The sequence below is a fragment of the Suncus etruscus genome, chromosome 1 (genome assembly GCF_024139225.1).
Source record: "Suncus etruscus isolate mSunEtr1 chromosome 1, mSunEtr1.pri.cur, whole genome shotgun sequence".
Lineage (NCBI taxonomy): Eukaryota > Metazoa > Chordata > Mammalia > Eulipotyphla > Soricidae > Suncus > Suncus etruscus.
Genome location: NC_064848.1, coordinates 29258125 through 29282664, shown reverse-complemented (window position 1 = coordinate 29282664; position 24540 = coordinate 29258125). Strand labels below are relative to the sequence as shown.

The window sequence follows — 24540 nt, the reverse complement described above, 5'->3', positions numbered from 1 at the left end:
TAACATAAGAAGTTTGGGGTATGGTCCATATAGCAAAAAAATAAAAAAGGAGAAAGAAAAAAAAGAAAGGAAGGCAGGAAGGAAGGGAGGGAGTAAGGAAGGGAGGAAGGAAGGGAGGGAGGAAGGAAGGAAAGAAGGAAGAAAGAAAGGAAGGGAGCAAATCAGGGAGGGAGAGAAAGAGAAGAAGAGAGAAAGAAGGAAGGAAGGAAGGAAGGAAGGAAGGAAGGAAGGAAGGAAGGAAGGAAGGAAGGAAGGAAGGAAGGAAGGAAGGAAGGAAGGAAGGAAGGAAGGAAGGAAGGAAGGAAGGAAGGAAGAACGGAAGAAAGAAAGAAAGAAAGAAAGAAAGAAAGAAAGAAAGAAAGAAAGAAAGAAAGAAAGAAAGAAAGAAAGAAAGAAAGAAAGAAAGAAAGAAAGAAAGAAAGAAAGAAAGAAAGAAAGAAAGAAAGAAAGAAAGAAAGAAAGAAAGAAAGAAAGAAAGAAAGAAAGAAAGAAAGAAAGAGGAAGGAAGGAAGGAAAAGGAAGGAAGGAAGGAAGGAAGGAAGGAAGGAAGGAAGGAAGGAAGGAAGGAAAAGGAAGAAGGAAGGAAGGAAGGAAGGAAGGAAGGAAGAAGGAAGAAGGAAGGAAGGAAGGAAGGAAGGAAGGAAGGAAGGAAGGAAGGAAGGAAGGAAGGAAGGAAGGAAGGAAGGAAGGAAGAGAGAAAATATCCAAAATGTCTTCACTCTCCCAAATTTCTTTCCATCTCTCCCAGCCAGCCCCTTCACTTATTACTAGGTAGAATATATTTTTATTGTCAATGGTGTAGTCATTATATATAAATAAATTGATACAACACTCATTTTCTATTCTAATCTAACCTTCAACTTCATTTACATGACATCTTTTTTTTTTTTTTTTGGTTTTTGGGCCACACCCGTTTGACGCTCAGGGGTTACTCCTGGCTATGCGCTCAGAAACCGCCCCTGGCTTGGGGGGGACCATATGGGACGCCGGGGGATCGAACCGTGGTCCGTCCTATGCTAGCGCTTGCAAGGCAGACACCTTACCTCCAGCGCCACCTTCACCGGCCCCCTACCTGACATCTTGAATATGCAAGCTGTTGATTAAAATAAGGCCTGAAAAATTATTTGCAGTATATAGTTTATTATATTAACAATTAATATTCTCTGAGTTTAACTTTCTGTGTACATATAAAGTAAAGGAGAGCCTTATTGAGAAAGGCCCTTTCTTACCACAATGATCTTATTGAGTCATGAATGAATAAAAGAGAGATTAAGTAGAGTGAATGGAAAACAATACTGACTGAATTGATATTTTGTGTGTATATATAGTTATACATATATATATGTAAGTATGTATAAACAACTATATATATATATATAGTTATTGGATTACACCCTGCAGTCCCAGTGGTTATTCCTGGCTCTGCACCCAGGAATCTCCTGGTGGGACACAAAGAATCAAATGAGATTTACTGGGGATTTAAACTCAATTGTCTATATCAAAAGGCCAGTGCCTTCAATGCTGTAACCTATCACTGCAGCATGAGTTGACTTTTTATGTGCAAATACACGAATGAGGAACATATTTTGATTCATTTAGAATTGTAAACTACCTTACATAGATGCCCTGCATATACACTCAAATACTATAATCGCTCTCTTCATCTAATTATTTTATTTTAAATGCAGTACTATTGATAGATTCAAATTATCAAATATTTATATTTATCTACCTAAAAGCATGCTGGCAGCAGGTAGTTAAATATCTCCAACAGACCAAAATATATCAAGATTGATAAGATTACTAATACTTATTTTTAATAAGTGACTTATTTTCTTTCCTTTTATTGTCATCATTATAATGTGCAAGGGGTCACATAATGTGGTTGCTGCAATAGATCTTAAAAATAGTTGTGTTTTTGGGGGCCAGAGTGGTGGGTGCAAGTGGTCGGGCATCCGCCTGGCACGTGCTAACCTAGGATGGACCGCGGTTTGACCACCCAGCATCCCAAATAGTCCCCCAAACCAGGGAGTGATTTCTGAGCACATAGCCAAGAGTAATCCCTGAGCATCACCGGGTGTGGCCCACAAACCAAAAAAAAAAAAAGTAGTTGTGTTGTATCAGGATCATATACATTGGTGTGATATTGAAGCTTTTTATACTTGCTTATAGTTCCTGGGAGAGGGATAAAGGGAGTGGGATAGGAAAGTCACATAAAAATGTAGCATCAAGGATCACAGCAATGTAGCTGAGATTACAATCAGAAATAAGAGCTATTCTAAGAATAAAATTTGTGGTTGAATGTATGCAAGACACAACACTGAGACATGAACATTAACATCTATTTTAAGTTTACTAAAGAACTTGATAAATTATGCATGAGCACTTATGTATTAGTTATTACTGTATATTTTTAATAATAGGTTAAAATACTCAGAGAAGGATGCTTCAAACTTTCTTAAGCAGAACCACAAATGTGCAGAAATGCATCAATTCACTCTTAAAATATACATGTATAGGTTCATTTGTACTCATCCCAAAAAACAAGCATAGGAATTGATTGTGGTATTAGACCTTAAAATTTTCTGAGCATTAAATTAGTTTTCAGGGACTTGCTTTCTGTTTGCACAAATGAAGGCTACTCAGTAAAACAATTTAAATTCATTTCATGGTGATGCTTCTCCAATTAGAACCTTACTATTACACTTGCTAAATAAAAAGGAAAGTAAAAGCTGCACTGAATTATAAAATATTCAATTAAATTAAAAAATTTAAGTTCTACAGTATTTTCTCATCATACTCATATTAACTAAGCTTACGTTAAAAATTAACAACAACAAAGTAGATATTTTCCATTCACTTAAAAGTGTGGAGTTATTCAATAATGTACTTTATTTACACTTAATTTAGGCATGAACATAATAAAACATATTTATACATACTGTTCTTATTTTTTATAGGAGAATACATTGTTAGAGGCCAGGGCTTACTCCTGGGTCTGTGGATAGGATAAGAATGGGTGGTGTTCAGAGACTATATGGGTGCTATGAATCAAACCTGGGTGGGCCATAAGCAATGTAAGTGTCTTGGCATCTGCTTTATCTACAGCCTACATGTGTCTTCTTTATGAAAGATTGCAATAAATGTTCTGATTTGATTTAAAACTGAATATGAAAATTTATATGTATAAAAATATTAAGGAACATTTTAATAGTGTTTAGTCCAAAAATTGTAATCTTTAATATATAATTTTAAAGCATGTGTCAATCTATTTTTAGCTAAATTCCTGAAACATAAAAATTTTGAGGTGGGTGGGCCACACTTTTCTGTGCTCTGAGCTTATTCCTGGTTTCTGTTCTCAGAGTCACTTTGATAGGGTCCTCAGGGACCATGTATAACGCCAAAATAGAACTGGGTTTAACAGCATGCAGAGGCAAATGCATAAAATAGCTTTCCTTCAAATCTATAGTTATAAAAGGTTTAAAAATGCTTAACTGTATATTTAGTAGCAATAATTATAATAATGGACTCACTAGGGCTTTTCAACATAATTTAGCAGAAAGCACATTTTCTCATCTTCACCAAAGTAGGCCCATCTTTGCCATGCATTTTTCTTATGTACAAATGAATTAAAGTAATTCCTAATTACAATGGAATGTAATATAATTACTGAGTATATATTGAATATATATATTTTCAATTGATATAACCAATTATTTTAGCCCTCTATAGTTAATATTAAGTGTTAAATATCAAAATGAAAATTAACCAGATTAAAGGAAAACTTACTATATTCTTAGACAAAAAATAATGTAGTATATACATGCACCGCAAAATTCTTCTTAATTTAACAAGAAACTACCTAAACACCAGAGCATGAAATTTTATAGTCATTATTATCTTTATTTCCATAGTGTTTCTTTCTGAAGGTCATTAAATTAAATAGGTCTTTGGAAAAGCTAGATACTCTGACCTATTATAGAGTGAATTTTGTAAAATCACTCTATAATTGGGGCCACATAGAAAAGCACCTAAGTTTATTTCAATTTTAAATTGTAATGTAATTTTAGATTTTAACTATATTTTCATGAGCAAGCTAAAATAAAGTATTTAAATTAAAATACTTTCTATCCAGTAATCCCAGTAGTATTATTTCTGACAAATTTCCAAGGTCCTCAACAAACCTTTTCTGCATTATAGTTTTTTAATGTAATAACACTAAAATGAAGATAACATTCTAAATGGGAATAGACTCAGTTAGATAGAAAGTTATTTAATCCCCATCATGAAAGAAAAATGATACATACTCTAAAGGCAAAGCTAATAAGCAGGAAAAAAATCATTAATTAACCAATAAAAAAAACAGTGAAAGCTTAGCTAAACAGTCAAACTGCGATTAGAACAAATTCACTTAAGGCCCTCCTATATATGTACAAGTAAATGCCCTCAAGCATCTTAGACCACAATATAGTTCATACTAAATAAAGTCCACAATATAACAACAAACTATATACATTGTGGGTCAAAAAATCTACAAAGAAAAAAATCTGCAAAGAAATATACACTTATAAAGTATTTTCCACAAAATTCCAAACAGGGGCTGGAGTGGTAGCACAGTGATAGGGCATATGCCTTGCATGTGGCTGACACCAGATGGCATTTATCTCACACAAAGACAACCCAAGTTTGATTCCTAGCATCACATATGATCCTTCAAGCACTGCCAGGAGTGATTCCTGAGTATAGAACCAGGAATAACCTCTGAACCTTGCAGGGGTCCTCAAACTTTTTAAACAGGGGACCAGTTCACTGTCCTTCACACTGTTGTAGGGCCAGATTATAGTAAAAACAAAAATTATGAACAAATTTCTATGCACACTACATATATCTTATTTATGAGTGAAGAAAAAAATGGGAATAAATACTATATGTGGCCTGCAAGCCATAGTTTGAAGATCCCTGTTAGGCTGTGGCACACGAAAGAAAGAAAAGAAAAAAAGAAGGAAGAAAGAAAAGAAAGACAAGAAAGAAAGAAGAAAGAAAGAAAGAAAGAAAGAAAGAAAGAAAGAAAGAAAGAAAGAAAGAAAGAAAGAAAGAAAGAAAGAAAGAAAGAAAGAAAGAAAGAAAGAAAGAAAGAAAGAAAGAAAGAAAGAAAGAAAGAAAGAAGAGAGAAAGAAGAGAGAGAAAGAGAGAAAGAGAGAGAGAAAGAGAGAAAGAGAGAGAGAAAGAAAGAAAGAAAGAAAGAAAGAAGAAAGAAAGAAAGAAAGAAAGAAAGAAAGAAAGAAAGAAAGAAAGAAAGAAAGAAAGAAAGAAAGAAAGAAAGAAAGAAAGAAAGAAAGAAAGAAAGAAAGAAAGAAAGAGAAGAAAGAAAGAAAGAAAGAAAGAAAGAAAGAAAGAAAGAAAGAAAGAAAGAAAGAAAGAAAGAAAGAAAGAAAGAAAGAAAGAAAGAGAAGAAAGAGAAGAAGAGAAAGAAGAGAGAGAGAAAGAAAGAAAGAAGAGAAAGAAGAAAGAAAGAAAGAAAGAAGAAAGAAAGAAAGAAAGAAAGAAAGAAAGAAAGAAAGAAAGAAAGAAAGAAAGAAAGAAAGAAAGAAAGAAAGAAGAAAGAAGAAAGAAAGAGAGAAGAGAGAAAGAGAGAAGAAAAATTCTGCTCATCAAAGACATCAAAAAACTACAGATTCTTATATATTTATAAATAAATTATTTAATTGAATTACTGAGATACATAGCTACAAAGATATTCATGATTAAATTGCAGGCAAACAGTGCATAATACCCTTCACACATTTCACACATCAATGTCCTGATTTCCTCTTTTCCTTCACCCCTAACCCTCTTTTCTGCCAGCCTCTGTGACAATTTTTTCTTCTCTATCTTTTTCTTTCTCCCTCCCTCTCAAACACTAACAGATTCTCTATTAGTTCTTTTTGTTAGACTCTAGTTTGTAATATTGTTACTAAAGGAGCATCACTATATCTCTATTCAGCACCCATTTCTTGTCCAAAGTGATCATTTCCATCTCTTAATGCTACAGCTGTCCTTTCTCTTCCTCAACTGCACTCCACCAAAGTTTGTGGCAATCTTCCCATCATTGACTGGTCCTCTTGGTCGTACTCTCTATTTTACCTGGATATTAATACTATACTTTTTTAATATCTAACAAATAAGTGTGATCAGTCTGTTTCTATCCTTTCCTTCTGACTAATTTTACTAAACAATACTTTCCATATCCATCAATATATAAGAAAATTAATGACTTCCTTTCTCCTAACATTTGCATTCCATTGTGTAAATACACCAAAGTTTCTTTATTCATTCATATGTTCTTGAGCACCTGGGCTATTTCCAGATTCTGACTATTGTTAAGAAACAAGATTCTTGCATTGAACAGAGTTGATCCAAGTTCAGTCATCAGCCGTACATATGGTCCCCAAAGTCCATAGAGACTCTTCAGCTAGCATAGTTAAAATCATTGTTTCCATTGTAACATTGTAGTAACCATCCAAGTTAACATCTATAAATATTCCATAGTACATTATATTTTTCATATTGCTACCAGATCCCTTTACTCAGTCTTTTATCACACAGAGCTAGCCCATATTATGTTACTAATAAATATCCTTTAATCTATATCACCTCAAAAGGAAAAAAAGTTCTATAAGGTTTTTATCACTTACATTATCGTTTCAATTTCAGAATCTCCTTGCTAGGATCCTAAAAATAAGAGCTATCCTACTATCAGCTCTACTTCCCAATATCTCTTGTCTGAAACTTTTCCCAAATTCTCATATGGTCACTCACATTCAGTTTCATCATATATACCTCTGAGTACTTGCCTTAATCCACTTAATGTCACTGCATATATATATATATATGTCTGTTTACCAGTGCAATATTTCTTCATACAGATCATAGTTGCAGAATGTATTTAAAATATGTCAGTTTCACGTTAGTGAATGTAACTAGTACCTATCTATTTGGGTAGTGCAGCCTCAAGAATATAAATTGATTGGAAATAGAAAAAAATAAGCAAACAGTCTATGAGGCAGAAAAATAACTTTCAGTTGAATATAGAAAAAAAGTAATAAAAATAGATAAAATAGGAGCAGATTGATACCACAGAGGATAGGGCATTTTTCTTGCTCATGGCTACCCAGATTTGATCCCCAGCATCCCATATGGTCCCTCAAGCTTTCCAGGAGTAATTTCTGAGTGCAGGGCAAAGAGTAACCCAATGCTGGTTGTGGTCCAAAACAAATAAAAGTAGATAAATAATAAAAATAAATAAAATATGTATCCTGAATAGTTAGAATGAAAACCAGACTACAAGATATTAAAATATAATTACAATGATGTTTTAAGAAAGAAACAATAGAACTGGCAATATCTGCAATGTCTATAACATGAGAAACATATGCTAATCAAGACAGAAAAGAAGATTAAGCAAAAATAAGAGGTTCTTAATTAATAAAACATTTATCTTATAATATTAAATGACATAATTATTCATCAGAGCAACAACTAAATACAACATCATTTTGTAGTATTAACTAAAAAAGAAATAATAACTTTAAAGTATGTTTTCTAGTGTTGAATAACAGTTCTCTATTAATCAAAGACTGTTCTCTTAAATAATAGACCTCTGGTTAAAATATCATTCTATCAATATTTTATCAGAAAACTATTTTGCATTACAAAAACAAATATATTACTTCTTGCATCAGTCTTCTCAATAATCTAATATGTAATGTAACATGCTTTTTAATTAAAGAAATTATAAAAATCTTATGTTCTAATCCAATAAACATGGAAAACTTATTTAGTGATTTAGATGTTTCTATATTTCTAGAAAACACAAAAAATAACCTATGTCAAAAACTAAATTTTATGATAAAAGTTGATTTCTTATTTAAATTATAGCAATGCAAATGATATTTTAGAGTAAAATATTTTTCTTTCATCTCTCCCAATGTGCTTCATCACTGCTGAATTTTAAAATTTTAATGATATGATGCTTAAAATATCTAAACATGCCAATCTATAGAGATATTGACATTTTCAAAGCACTTTGTGACACACATTTCTTTAACATAGATTGTCTCATTTAATTATCACATTATCCCTAGGAGTCAGTAATAATATGTATAATTATTCACAGTTTAAAAATAAGAAAAATGAGCTGATAAGTAACAAAATATTGAAAGTTAAATATTTTAACACTAAGTTCAATATTGTTTCCATAGTAACATTGATACACCATACCTAGATAACTTTTAAACATATATTTATTCTGTTTCTCTAGATACAGCATGAAAGCATTATCAAGGACAAAAATAAATCAAATCTATTAACTGGATCTTTTAGAATTTAAATATTGGACTAGGAATGTGGCTCACTAATAAAACATTGCTTTAAATACAGGAAGCTGGATTTTATGCCTAACAATACAAAAAAATAAATACATAAAATAATGAAACTTAAATACAAATTATAAGAACATTAAACATCTACAGTTATCTTGCTTTAGGAAATGCCCTTACTTCTTAAAATGAAAACTTTATGTTAAATAGAAGTCACATGTCTGACACTAATTTGTTGGAAAAAATAAGCCTAAAGACACTTTATGATGAGATATTATACATCAAAGCAAATTTTTAATAAGACAGATATATTTCAGAGATTTTCTTTAAAGATTCCATTCTCACTGAACGGAGTCTGTAATAACAGTCTATGTGGTATGCATTTGCCTATTTCAGTGGTCTCAATGGACGTAAGCATTGTGTCTTAGTTGCAGATGTAATCAAAAGGGAAATGAATAACTTGGAGTATTTTTTCAAGATATTGTCCTATTAAGCACTCTATATGGAGTTTAATGATAGAGCACTAAACTCCACTGTGCACTAGAAGTTGAAGAGTTATTTTACACATAAAAAAATCAAGTTACTAAGATGTATTGATAGCGAGCACTGCAGTGAGATTCTCTGGCTTCCAAACAGGTTATTCTGCACCTGTTTCTGTAGATTAGAAACATTAGAATATCATTCTAGGCCTTTCTAGTGAGAAGTTGATTGGTCACCTGTTCATTATAAACAGCTGATTCCACTGTTGCAGGTTTCTTTGTATAAAAGAGGGTCAAGGCTCTGTGTTTCTCCTCTTCCAGTTGATTTGCTTCCTTCTCATCACTATAACCTGGCAACTAAGATGTTCAGAGTATCTATCACTTATACCATTGTGTTTCTTTGTGGAATTATTCTAAATACCACAAATAAGTGATACTATTCTGTATTTATCTTTATTCTTCTGTTTTACTTTGTTTAACATAACATTTTCTAGTTCCATCCATGGCGCTGCAAATTGCATGATTGTATCATTTCTTACTACTATGCAGTATTCCATTATGTGTATGTGCCACATCTTTATGATCCACTCATCTGTTGTTGGACACTGAGGTTACTTCCAAGTCTTAGCTATTGTACTGAGTGCTACTATGAAGTGTGCAAACATACTTTTGGATGAATGTCTTTAATGTCTTTCTATCCTGGGGATAGATAATCAAGCTATATTATTATTATGTCATATGCTGGCAATTTTCTTTCAGGAAAGGAACCTCAATGCACAGAACATGGTAAATATGCCACATCAAGTAGACTCCTATTATAGTGCTCATTACCATATTGCTTGGTACTCTAGACATGAAAATTAAACTTATTCTAAAATACTCCATGCACGACCTAACCCAAAAAGCATCACTTAGAAAAATTCAAACCCACTATCAGTGAAGGGCCTAGAAATCGAAAAACCTTTCCCCTCAAATATGCCAGCCCTTTTTTCTTTTCTATTACATGCAAAGAGATCTCTAATATCAGTATATAAGTATGTGGTAGATTCCTCTATGTTTGTCTAACCTGGACTGTACAGTATCCCTGCCTACACTGTAGATAACCCCTGTTGTATACTATCACTCCTACCTACACAATCACCATCATACTCCTACCCTACACAATTACATCATACAAAACTCCTCTTATCCTCTCACCCTCTCAACCTTGATCCATAAACTCTCCCTATTTAACCCTTTTTACCCTCAGTACTTAACACCTCAGAAAACAGGACGTTCCCCCATGCCCCAGTAAGTTGCTGGTTCCCAAGGTAAAAGGAGATCTTCTCAGCCCCTATTTATCACACCAGCAAGAAGTTGCAGTCACCACTCCTGCTGACTTATTCTATATGGCCCTCTCTCTCCTACCTTACCTCAATGAGAATTATAGCCTGCTACCGGATTCAGATCCAGAGAGATCCCAAGCATGAGAGCACTACTGGAAGACTCTATTAGCGGCAAACCATTTTTTAGATTCCAGAGGACTATGGTGTGAGATGAAAATGTACCCAGGAACTTGTTTCTCCCTCACACTATCTCAAACGACTCAATGGATATATCAATATTTCCTTGTATGTTTACTTCCTTAATAGTTATAACTCTTTATTCCAATACCATGCTATTCTGATAACTATTGCTTTATAATACAGTTTAAAGTGGGGGAAAGTAATGCCTCCAATATTCTTTTTCCCAATGATTGCTTGAGCTATTCGAGAGTGTTTGTTGTTCCAACGAATTTCAACAGTGTTTGAACCACTTCTTTGAAGAATGTCATGGGTATCTTCAGAGGAATTGCATTAAATCTGTACAATGCTTTGGGGAGTATTGCCATTTTAATGATTTTAATTCTGCCAATCCATGAGCAGAGTATGTGTTTCCATTTCCGTGTGTCCTCTCTTATTTCTTAGAGCAGGGTTTTATAATTTTCTTTGTATAGATCCTTCACATCTTTATTCAAGTTGACTCCAATATATTTGACTTTGTATGGCACTAATGTGAATGGGGTAATTTCCTTAATGTCCATTTCTTCCCTATTATTATTCATGTATAGCAAGGCCATTGATTTTTGTGTGTTAATTTTGTAGCCTGCCAACTTGCTATATGAGTCTATTGTTTCTAGGAGCTTTTTGGTAGAGTCTTTAGGGTTTTCTATGTAGAATATCCTGTCATCTGCAAACAGTGAAAGCTTGACTTCTATCATTCCTATCAGGATTCCCTTGATATCTTTTTCTTGCCTAATCACTATAGCAAGTACTTCCAGTACTATGTTGAATGGTAGTGGTGAGAGGACAGCCTTGTCTTGTGCGAGAATTAGAGGAAAGACTTTTATTTTTTTCTCCACTGAGGATAATATTTCCCACTGGCTTGTGGTAGATGGCCTTAACTATATTGAGAGAGGTTCCTTTTATTCCCATCTTGCTGAGAGTTTTGATCAAGAATGGGTGTTGGACCTTATAAAATGCTTTCTCTGTGTCTATTGATATTACACTGTGATTTTTATTTTTCTTGTTGTTGATGTTGTGTATTATGTTGATAGATATACGGATGTTAAACCATCTTTGCATTCCTGGGATGAAACCTATTTGATCATAATGAATGATCTTCTTAATGAGGCATTGAATCCTATTTGCCAGGATTTTGTTGAGGATCTTTGCATCTCTGTTCATCAGGGATATTGATCTATAATTTTCTTTTTTGGTAGCATCTCTGTCTGGTTTGGGTATCAAGGTGATATTGGCTTCATAAAAGCTATTTAAAAGCATTCCCTTTTTTTGATTTAATGAAATTCTCTTACCAGGATTGATACTAGTTCCTCTTGAAAGGTTTGAAAGAATTCATTAGTGAATCCATCTGGGTCTGGGTTTTTGTTTTTGGACAGACATTTGATTATCCTTTTTTATTTCCTCAATAGTAATGGGGTGTTTAGATATGCTACATCATACAGTGGAAGGTTATAAGAGTCCAAAAATTTATCCATAGGCTTGAATACTCAGAGAATATTCCCAGGACATACAATCACCCAATTTTTTTTAAAAAATGAGCAAGAAATCCTAAATGAAGCAAAGAAAGCCTCTTCAACAAGTGGTGTTGGCAGAACTGGCTACCCACTTGCAAAAAATTGAACTTAGACCCCCAGCTAACATCGTTTACAAAGCTAAAAATCCAAATGGATTAAAGACCTAGATATCAGACCTGATACCATAAGGTATATAGAACAATACATATGTAAAACACTCCATGACATTGAGACTAAAGGCGTCTTCAAGGAGGAAACTGCACTTTCCAAACATGTGAAAAAAGAGTTTAACAGATGGGAATATATTAAGCTGAGAAACTTGTGCACCTAGAAGGAAATAGTGCCCAGGATACAAGAGCCACCCACTTAGTGGGAGAAACTATTTACCCAATACCCATCAGATAAGGGGCTAATCTCCAAAATATACAAGGCACTGACAGAACTTTACAAGGATAAAACCTCTAATCCCATCAAAAAATGGGGAGAAAACATGGACAGACACTTTGACAAAGAAGAAATACAAATGGCCAAAAGACACATGAAAAAACGCTCCACATCACTAATCATCAGGGAGATGCAAATCAAACCAACTATGAGGTACCCCCTCACACCACAGAGACTGGCACACATCACAAATAATGAGAACAAGCAGTGTTGGCGGGGATGTGGAGAGATTGGAACTCTTATCCACTGCTAATGGGAAGGCTGTCTAGTCCAACCTTTATGGAAAGCGATATGGAGACTCCTCCCAAAACTAGAAATTGAGTTTCCATACAATCAAGCTATACTACTCCTAGAAAAAAAAAAAAACCCTAGGAACACAAAAATACAATACACCTATATTCATTGCAGCACTATTTACCATAGCAAGACTCTGGAAACAACCAAGATGCCCATCAACAGATGAATGGTTAAAGAAACTGTGGTACATATACACAATAGAATATTATGCAGCAGTCAGGAGAGATGAATTCATGAAATTTTCCTACATATGGATGTACATGGAATCTATTATGCTGTGTAAAATAAGTGAGAGAGAAAGATGCAGAATGGTCTCACTCATCTATGGGTTTTGAGAAATGTGAAAGATATTCTTGTAATAATTTTCAGAGACAAAAGAGAGGAGGGCTGGAAGTTACAGCTCACTTCAGGAAGCTCACCACAAAGAGTGATGAATTTAGTTAGAGAAATAACTATATTGAAAACTGTCCCAACAATGAGGATGAATGAGGGAAGTAGAAAGCCTGTCTAGAGTACAGGGTTGGGAGGGAGATTTGGGACATTGGTGGTGGGAATGTTGCACTGGTGATGTGGAATGTTCTTTACATGACTGAAATCCGACCACAATCATGTTTGCTACCAAGGTATTTAAATGAAATATCATTTAAAAATAGTTATAACTCAGTGTTTATTTTCACATGTAGAGATAACTCCCCATCCTGTCATTTTTCTTTTGTTTATTTCTTCTTTTTTCTTTGGGGGGGGTTTATCTCATTCTCTTTAGTAGGAAGTTCTCATAGAGATTCTTGCTTGGGGTAAGAACTCTGGTCAAAATCAGACCACAGATATTGTATAGCTTGTTATTTTTAAACCCAAATGCACCAATAATATAATATGGCATCACTTTTCTTTCCTGTATAGGCACACTTAAAACAGGGAAATCTTATGTATAGAAAGAAGTTCTTATCTAATAGGGGTAAGAAAACATGAACTTTATAATTCAGTTGGGCCTTCCACCCTAAATACTTAGATGTTATGTGGTCATACATTGACCCTCCCTACCTTGATCCCCAGATACAACCTTAGAACTGGCACAGTTTCCTGCACCAGCACCTGGAATGAATCAAACTTCCCCTAGAGAAGGCATTAAACTACTCTGGGGCAGGCTAGATTAATATGACATCCTGATGAAGAGGAAGTAGAAACAACTCTATCTAAGGGAATGTTGCCCAACTCATCACCTAACAGTGAAATGAAACTAGAATAGCCTCTGTCATAGGATCTGTGCAAAAACCAAAATTGGTAACTAAAGAAAATTGGTAACTAAACAAAATTGGTAACAGACTATAACAACATTGAATGAGAAGAACTTACCGTGGAACCTTAAAGAAAGACTTTATTCTAATTTTGCACTAGGATCTATGAAAAAACCAAGATCTCTAATTGCCGGAAGAATAACTGACAAACTTTTCTGAACAGAACTTTTTCTGGGAACAAGGAAAGACCTAGGAGTTTGGTGGATAACATGTCCAGAGCCTATAGTTGGTCTCATGACAGATGTTTTAAGGGTGGAGACACCCTTTACCACTTACAAAGAATTTTTCTAATTTTCCAACATTTACTGTGCCTATGCAAAATAAATAAATAAATAAAATTTTGTCCCATCTGCCATAAGATTCTTTTTTTCTTTTCTTCTTTTCTTTTTTAATAGGTGTGAGGAGGGAAGTTTTGAATTATATTTTTGTGTTCCTAGGTTATATCCCTCAGAGTGGTATATGAAGTGCTTATATGGGAGTTCAATTTCGAGGTGTTTTTTTTAGGAATCTCCATATTGTTTTCAATATAGGCTGAATTAGATGGAATTCCCACCAGCAGTGAATGAGAGGTCCTTCTCTCAACAACCCAGCCAGTACTTCATGTTCTTGTTTTTTTGTGATATGTGCCAGTCTCTGTAGCATGAGATGGCATCTCCCTATTGTTTTGATTTTCATTTCCCTAAGGATTAGTGATGTGGAGCATTTTTTCATGTGCCTTTTGGCCATTTGTATTTCTTCTTGGAGGAAGTATCTATTCATTTCTTCTATCCATTTTTAATGGGGTTAGATGATTTTTTTTCTTCTTAACTTCTGCCAATACCTTGTATATGTTCAATATTAGCCCTTTATCTAGTGGGTATTAGGTGAATACTTTCTCCCATTCTTTTGGTGGCATTTGTATCCTTGGCACTATTGCCTTTGCAGTGCAGAAGTTTCTCAATTTAATATAATCTAATCTGTGTATCTCTGCTTCCAATTATTTGGAGAGTGACATTTCCTCCTTGAAAATGTCTTTAGTCTCAATATCATGGAGTGTTTTATCTATGTATTGTTCTATATACCTTGTCGTTTCAGTCTGATATCAAGGTCTTCAATCCACTTGGATGGACCTTTGTGATAAAATCTTTGGTGTTAGATGTAGGTCTGAATTTTCTTTTTTGCAAGTGGCTGACAAGTTGTACCAACACCACTTGTTGAAGAGGCTTTCCTTGCTCCATTTTGCATTTCTTGTCCCTTTATCAAAGATTAGTTGATTGTATGTCTGGAGAATATTCTCTGAATACTCAAGTCTATTCACTGATCTGAGAGTCTGTTTAATTCCAATACCATGCTGTTTTTATGACTAGTGCTTTGTAATGCAGTTTAAAAGTGGAAAAGTGATGCCTCTCATATTCTTTTACCAAGGGTTCCTCTAGTGATTAAGGGTGATGAGTGTTTCAAATGAATTTCGGGAGTGCTTATTCCAGTACTTTGAAGAAGGTCATGGGAATGCTTAGAGGGATTGCATTAACGATATACAATTCTTTGGGGAGTATTACCGCTTTAATTATATTATTCCTACCAATCTATAAGCAGGGCATGTGTCTCCATTTTCTTCTGTTCTCTTTTATTTCTGTTGTGGTTTTCTTTGAGTAATTCTTTAACCTCTTTAGTTGACTACAAGAGTTTTTGTTTGTGTGACACTAACGTTAATGGAATTTTTTTTAAATCTCCATTTCTTTTCTATTATTATTGGTGTACAAGAAGGTCATTGATTTTTGTAGCCTGCCACTTTACTATAAAAATATATTGCTTCTAGAAGCTTTTTGGAAGAATAGGGTATTCGAAGTATAGTGTCATGTCATCTGCAAAAAATGAGAGCTTGATTTTTTCCTTTCCTATATGGATGCCCTTGATATCTTTATCTTGCCTAATCACTATGGTAGTCTGACTCTGCCCACAAAGGGTGAAGCCTGATTTCTCCCATGTGTTTGGACACAGAAAAAAGACATAAATGGCTGTTGCTCTATTCCCTGCCTGGTTTCCTGCTTTGCTCACTACTTGGTTTTCTCATTTTATCCCTGCCTGGTTTCCAGCTTTTCTGCAAGAGGCAGCCAAAAAATTCCCCTGAAGTCATAATCTGTTCAGGGCTTAGCACAAGCCAAGAAAGGCCCTAGTAGACATAATTTCTCTAGGTCTCTGCACAAGATAGGTGGACTCTGTGCATTAAGGGTGAATTCTGATTCCTACCTGTGTTTGGGTACAAAAAAGACAAAAATTCCACTGCTTTGCTTCCTGCCTGATTGTCTGCCTTGTTCCCTGCTTGGGTTCCTGCATTGTTCCCTGCCTGGTTTCCTGTTTTTCTGCTTTAGCAACCAAAAAAAAGGCCCCAGCAGTCAGGGCCCAGCACAAGACAAGAAAGGACACAGTGGACATAATTTCTTCAAGGCTATGCTAAAGGTAGGATAACTCTGCTTCCCTTCATGACCTCACATATCCTCTAGCCAACCATGAACCCCAACACAACATGTAGTAAAATCCATGCTACAAGCATGTCAATAGGGAAACACAGGACAATATCATGCATAGAGAATGAAGATGACAGCTCTGATGAAACAAAAAGTACCTACCACCAAGGTAACCTCTCAGATAAGGGGTTTAGAGTAGAAATATAGAGGATGTTCATAGAACTCAAAGAGAGCATAGATCGAGCTGAATAGACCACAAAGATAAAAATAAAAACTCCAAGCTGAAATAACAGAACTGAAAAACTCAGTAGATTTAAAAAAAAAACCTCAATAGAAAACCTCTTTAACAAAGTAAGAGCAGTCATTACAGAATCAGCAAGTTGGAAGATGAGATGCAAAACAAATCTATATAACAGAAGAGATTGTAAAATAATATTAAAGGAAATGATTATACAATGGGAAATTACTCAAAAGAATGTGAACAGATGAAAATAGAAGTCTTTAATAAACTCAACAGAAACAACATAAAAATCATTGGAGTCCCAGAGACCCAGAAATATAATCCCCAGGAAAAATCAAAGACAGGGACATCATTACAGAGAAACTCCCAGAGCTAAAGAGTGCATGCAACCAAATCTTGCATGCCAGATGAGTACCAGCTAAAAGAGAACCCAAGAATAGCACCCCAAGACACATCCTAGTCACAATGACAAATCCCAAAGATAGAGCTTGAATACTGAAATTATCAAGATCCAAAAAAGAAATTATATTAAAAGAAGCATCTATAAGATTTACAGCAGACTATCATAAGAAATCCTGAAGGCCAGAGGCAGTGGTGCAAGGTATTAATAAAAACTCAACGAAATGAATGTTTCACCTAGAATACTGCACCCAGCAGTATTCACTTTCGGGTTTGAAGAAATTATACATAACTTCATAGATAAACAACAGCACAGAAACTTTACAAACTCAAAACCAGAATTAAAAGAAAAAATGAAATGTCTATTTTAAGACAAAACATACCAATAGACACATAAAACTCCTATATAAAGATTACGCTAAATCCCAGGACATTTATTTCTCTTAACAGCAATAAAATAAATGCACATTTGAAGAGACACAGAGTGCAGGGGCCAGAGTTGCTACATTTCCCCAGATACTCATTCCATGAAATGCCTAAATGGCACTGACTTGCTTTGCTCACTTTTCTTTTAGGCTGGTTCAAGTAAAGAGTAGGATCAATTAATAATTGCAAACTCACTGCCTCACAGCCTTATTCAGAAAAAGTAGTAGTGATTTTGTTTTCCCTCTGTGCTCCTCAATCTAGTTACAGCACACCTAATATGTCTGGACTTAAAGATCATGTCTGGGGCCAGCAGTGGCACAAGTGGTAAGGCATCTGCCTTGCCAGAGCTAGCCTAGGACAGACTGAGGTTGGATCCCGTGGCATCCCATATGGTCTCACAAGCCAGGAATGATACCTGAGTGCATAGCTAAGAGGCCCCAAAACAAACAACAACAACAACAAAAAAAAGAAAACATTAAAAGAGACAAACACACAATAAAAAAAATAGAGTGGATTAAAAAGTTGATGGGACCAGAGCAATAGCATAGCAGTAGTGTGATTTGCCTTCCACGTGGCTGACCCAAGACAGAGCTGGGTTCAATCCCAGTATCCCATATGCTTCCCCAAAGCCAGGAGCAATTTCTGAGCACTTAGCCAGGAGCAACACTTGAGCATCACCAGATATAGCCCAAAACTCCTCCTCATAAAATGAATTCAACATTTTGTTACTTATAGATACACAACTCAATAGTTAGAACAAACATAGTCTCAAAATCAAAGGCTAGAGGAAAATCATCCAAGCAAACAACTCCTTTTAAAAAGCTGGAATAGCCATATTAATAGCAGGTGACACAACTGTTAGACTCAGAAAAGTTATAAGGGACAAGGATGGACAATTTTTACTAATCAAAATATATGCACTTTGATTTGATAAAATCAAATTTGATTTGATGAAATCAGAATCCTAAAAATATGCACAAATGAGAGACCATCAAAATATTTAATACAATTGTTAAAAAATCTGAAAAAAGAAATCAATAGTAACACAATAATAGTGGGAGATCTCAACACTGCTCTGTCACATTTTCATAGGTCAACCCGGGTGAAACCGAACAAGAATAGACTATCTCTGAGAAAAGAAATGGATGAAAGTAGACTAGTAGATATATAGAGAGCACTCTATCCCCAGAAAACTGAATACACATTATTCTCCAATGCACATTGGATATTAGTATATCCAGAATAGTCTACATGCTGGCCCTTAAACCAGGATTATCTAGCATATCTGAAAAGTCCCATCACTACTGAGAAAATTAAAATAATCAAAAGTCTTCCCCAAAACACTTCATGAAATTAAGACAAAAGATAGCTTCAAGGAGGAAGCAGCACTCTTCAAACAACTGGAAGCAGAGATACACAGATGGGATTATATTAAGCTAAGAAGCTTCTGCACCTCAAAGGAAATAGTGCCTAGGATATAAAAGCCACCCACATAATAGGAGAAACTATTCACCCAATACTCATCAGATAAGGGGCTAATAATATTGAAGATATACAAGGTCCTGACAGAACTTAACACAAAAAGAACATCTGGGGCCAGTGAGGTGGTGCTAGAGGTAAGGTGTTTGCCTTGCAAGCACTAGCCAAGGAAAAATCACGGTTCGATCCCCAGGAGTCCCATATGGTCCCCCAAGCAAGGGGCAATTTCTGAGCACTTAGCCAGGAATAATCCCTGAGCATTAAACGGATGTGCCTCCCCAAAAAAGAAAAGAACATCTAACCCCATCAACAATTGGGGAGAATACATGAACAATTTTCAAAGTATAAATACAAATGGCCAAAAGGCACATGAAAAAATGTTTCACATCACTAATCATCAGGGAGATGAAAATCAGAACAGGGAAGTACCATCTCGTGCCACAGAGACTGACACACATCACAAAGAACAAGAACAATAAGTGCTGGTGGGGATGAGAAGAAAAAGGAACTCTCATTCACTGCTGGTGGGAATGCCTTCTAGTTCAGCCTTTATGGAAAATAACTTGGAGATTCCTCAAAAATCTGGAAATTGAACTCCCATAAGATCCAGCTATACTTGGCCCTGAATCAAGGCCTGCAGTTTGCTTTCACTGCTGGTTTCAATAAGGAGCCTAAAGAAATCTCTTTCTATGGTCTGTTGACCATTTCAGTATCGGAAAGTGTAATGGTCAATTCATTAGAAAGAAACATCTGAGATGGAAAAAGATCCAGCTATACCACTCTTAGGGATATACCCTAGGAACACAAAAATATAATTCAAAACTGCCTTCCTCACACCTATATTCATTGCAGCACTATTTACAATAGCCAAGATGAAAACAACCAAGATGTCCTTCAACAGATGAATAGCTAAAGAAACTGTGTTACATATACACAATATTATACAGTCATCAGGGAAGATGAAGTCATGAAATTTTCCTATACATGGATGTACATGAAATCTATTATGCTGAGTGAAATTAGTCAGAGGGAGAGGATAGACACAGAATAGTCTCACTTATCTATGGATTTTAAGAAAACAAAAGGCATTATTATAATAATGCCCAGAGACAACAGAAATGAGGGCTGGAAAACCTGCTCTTGATGTGAAACTCACCACAAAGAGAGGTGAGTGTAGTTGGAGCAATGACTACACTATCTTGATGATGTTAATGAGTGAGTGAAAAAGAATGCCTGTCTTGAATACTAGCAAGAGGTGGGAAAGAAAGGTGATGGGGGAGCATTTATAGTGGGAATGTTGCACTGGTTTAAGGGGTTGTTCTTTTTATGACTAAATCCAACTAAATTTTATTTTTTAATAAATACAAAAATGTTAAATTAAGGAAGTTTTTGGAAATAAAAAATGACCTAAGATACAGTATTCAAAGTTAGGAAATAAAGTTGAGGAGAATTTAGACTATAAATCCTGGTGGCCAAATAGAAAACTGTTTTAAGAAGAAAAGCAAAATGAATCAAGAGTCCCAAGCTATACACAAAAGGGACATGTATGTTTGCAGCCTAGGGGGGCAAGGCTGGAGATATAGGATGTATGCTAGGAACTATGGTGGAGGGAGGTCAACACTGGTGGTAGGAATTCACTGTCACTATGTTACTAAAATGCAACTGTGAAAAATTGTAAAAACTTAAAATACTTTCATTTTCTTTTTTGGAAAATAAATCATTGATAATTCATCTTGTAATTAGTACACATCTCAATGAATGGTGCCCTGAAAATTTATGTGCTGAATACTCAATCAATGAACTACAATCTAGGCATGTACAGTGAGTCAAGTAGCAATCCTATATGTCTCCTCTGTTAAATATATTATAATTAATAAAATATGTTTATTAGCTTTTTTGTTGTTTTTGTGTTCTGTTTTGTATGGGCCTTTGATTTTTTTCAGGGGTTTTATTTTGATTCACATCCAGAGTTACTCAGAACTTATGCAGAATCATTACTGGGTGATCAGGAGACTATCAGGTTCCAGGGATCAAACATAGGTCAACCACTTACAAGGCAAGCAACCTTCCTGCTATACTATTTTTTTTTCAGCCATGCTTCTCAAAATTTAAGTTTTAAATTATGAAACAAAATATATTTGAGAAATAAGCATAATTGATTTACACCTTTTAGTAAATAGAACTATTAAAAACAGTAATCTGATAGTTTAGTACATACAATCAACAGTTTCATTGAAATGCAATCTGTGTCCATCATGCATTCTTTCACCATTACTTAACAATGTTCAAGGTAATAGCATCTGTGTTTTGTATTATAGTTATTAAATATAAGGTCAATAAACAACCACTAATCAACCACTAATCAACAATTACTGTCATCAACAATGATTACTAATGTCATTAGGGCAAATTTCAATAGAAAGTAGGTTCATGTAATGAGTTTGCATTCTAAAGAAAATTAGTAAACATAAACAATAATACAAAAGAGATAATAAATTGAAACAGAATTCCAGACAGCATGCTAAAACAAATTGCTGTGTCAAGTTCTCAGAGCATCTATTAGGCATCTATACAAAGAGCACAGTGAGCATCAGAGCTAACAGTGCAAACCACTTGTGAGAAATAGAACTGAGAATATAATCTGGTTTCTAATAACATGTCATTCTATAAAACTACTTATACAGCTGACCAAAATAAAGTATGCCATACATAATATGACATAGTGTTTTTGACTTATAGAAACATTTTCATAAGTGCATATTACAATAGAATCAAAGATCATACAAATTATACTTTATTTTCCTTTATATTTGAAAATTAACTTATTTAATAACTTTCTTTTTTCATTATTACTACTATGGTTTTATTATTAGACTGGTGTTTTGCTGTTGTTGATGCTTTCTTTAAAAAATACTGCAATTTATAATTGCTTTGTTTCATTATAAGTCACTCCAACACATCACAATATTCACTTCACAAAAAATATTATTCTTAAATGTATTTATATTTTTAAGTATAGCTATTGATGGTAGTGCTGGTCATCTAAATCTATTTTTAAAAAGATTCACACAATCCCTGTTTAACATGTTTAACAAAAATTAATGAACAATGTACTAGTAGTCTCTGTTCAATAGCTAAGCATTGATTTTCTATTCAATATTAAATTAGTAGATTCAAGCCAAATTAACTTATCTGTCCTTACCAAAATAACATTAGTAATTAAAACTTGTTCACTGAATATTACAGCCTACTACTTATTTTACAAATAAAAACGCTCAGATATTTGGTAGTAACTGTTGCTTCTCCTCTCTACATAAGTTCCTACTATAAAAATCACAAAATATCAGTTTTTTAATAATTTTCAAATATTTAAATTCTCATACTAGAAATTCATTCCTTTCTTTTTCTTTTTCTCTAAGTTATATAATGCTATAATTATTTCAATAGTTAGCTTATTCTCATCAGGGAAGATTTCACAAACCACAAAAGAGATTATCAAAAGGTATAAAGTAGTGAATATTATATACCTAACCAAACATTTTCTACACAAACCTAGTTACACCTGTTGGTGAATCACAATTTTCAGAATTCAATCATTTTCTATATTTTAATTGCTTTATTTAAGCACCGTGGTTACAAAATTTTTCATTGCTGGGTTTCAATCATATAATGTATACCCTTCAGCAGTGCACTCTTCCTGTAACTGAAATCTCCCATTTACCTCTTGTTCCCCACCTTCCAACTCCTGTCTTATTCTAGGGTAGGCAAATTGTTTCTCTTCTCTCTCCTCTTCTCTCCTCTTCTCTCTTCTCTCCTCTTCTCTTTTCTCTTCTCTCCTCTCCTCCTTCCCCTCCTTTCCCCTCCCGTCCTCTTCCCTTCCTCTCCCTCTCCTTTCCCTCTCCTCTCCCTCCCCCTCTCCCTCCCCCTCTCCCTCTCCTCCCTTCTTTCTCTCCTCTCCTGTCCTCTTCCTCTTCCTCTTCCTCTCCTCTCCTCTCCTCTCCTCTCCTCTCCTCTCCTCTCCTCTCCTCTCCTCTCCTCTCCTCTCCTCTCCTCTCCTCTCCTCTCCTCTCCTCTCCTCTCCTCTCCTCTCCTCTCCTCTCCTCTCCTCTCCTCTCCTCTCCTCTCCTCTCCTCTCCTCTCCTCTCCTCTCCTCTCCTCTCCTCTCCTCTCCTCTCCTCTCCTCTCCTCTCCTCTCCTCTCCTCTCCTCTCCTCTCCTCTCCTCTCCTCTCCTCTCCTCTCCTCTCCTCTCCTCTCCTCTCCTCTCCTCTCCTCTCCCTCTCCCTCTCCTCTCCTGTCCTCTCACCCTCTCCTCTCCTCTCCCCTCCTCCCTCTCCTCTCCTGTTCTCTCCCCTCTCCTCTCCTCTCCCCTCCTCTCTCTCCTCTCCCTCTCTCCTCTCCTGTCCTCTCCCTCTCCTCTCCTCTTCTCTCCCTCTCCTCTCCCTCTTCTCTCCCTCTCCTCTCCCTCTCCTCTCCCTCTCCTTCTCCTCTCCCATTCTTTCCTCTATTCCTAATTAAACTTTAATGTATTTAGATAAAAGTCATTTAAAAAACATACTCAGCTGCCTCTTTGAAGTGCTTCAAGTCTTTCTTCAAAATTTTGTTCTCACTTTCTAAAATCATATTCTGGGTATACACATCTGGCACATTCCCAAAAGCTCTGAGTTCGGTTATTCCCTTCTGTATGTGTTCATACCTAGGATAAAATAAAAAGCTTATATTGTTTCTTTTTTATAAAATTTGTGTGTAATTGATGTATCACTTTAAAGACAAAGGTAATATTAATTATAAACAGGCACAACAGGCTAAAATATCAATAAATATTTATGACAGTTTAAAACAAAACATTAACAAATTGGCATGACCTAATATCATCATGAATTTTGTATATGAAATATAGCCAAATCTCTTTTTAAGTAAATAAAACAGTTTGAGATTCTGATAAAATTTACAATACTAATTTTAAATTGTCCCACAGAGTAAAATAATGCAAAATAAAGGAATAAACAGAGAGGGGTGAGAAATTATAGACCAGTTTAGATCTTTAATATGTAGTAATTAAAGAAATTTAATTGAACAGAGAACTAAGAAAATGAGAAACTAAAGTATGTGATTATCTGTCAGAGATATACTGGGTTGATGGACAAAAATGCAAAAGGAGCATTAAACAAAAAATATGTGTGTGGCATACAAAAAAAATAAAATAGTATGCCTGACTCATCAAAGAATTGAAGTCGACTAGTGATGAAGGGAGAAGGTGGCAAAAGTTTGCTCAGGATCATGTAGATAGCAGAGAGCTAGAAGTAAAAGTTACCCTGAATTAAATTGAAGCAACTAGAAGGTATTGAGAGTAAGTTACACAGATTTGAGTCATGTTTTTAAAATACATTTAAATGTTTTTTAAACACATTTGAAAATATTATAATATCTAGAGTTGTACCAAAAGACTAACTAGACTACTTATAAAGGTGCTGAAATTATTCACAAGAAAGGATGGTACTTTGAATACTTTAAGCAGCAGTAGAAATTGTGATTTTTAAATTCCTTCAGGACATGTTATGGAAGATGGATAAAATAGTAGTCTCTATAGATCACTATGAGATGCGGGGAAGACCACAATGGT

General features: G+C 34.9%; 1 protein-coding gene and 1 non-coding gene across 2 annotated transcripts in view; one reads left to right on the top strand and one right to left on the bottom strand.

Moving 5' to 3' along the window:
- Nucleotides 1–24540, bottom strand: part of SPAG16 (sperm associated antigen 16) — a 1100078-nt gene that overhangs the window by 1055982 nt on the left and 19556 nt on the right. The window contains exon 5 of the mRNA XM_049768212.1: nt 23476–23613. Coding sequence (XP_049624169.1) covers nt 23476–23613 — 138 coding nt within the window. The remainder of the gene's footprint in view (nt 1–23475; nt 23614–24540) is intronic.
- On the top strand, nt 19536–19671 carry LOC126030729 (small nucleolar RNA SNORA2/SNORA34 family). Its single transcript, XR_007503173.1, has one exon. It is a non-coding gene; the product is annotated as a small nucleolar RNA SNORA2/SNORA34 family (small nucleolar RNA).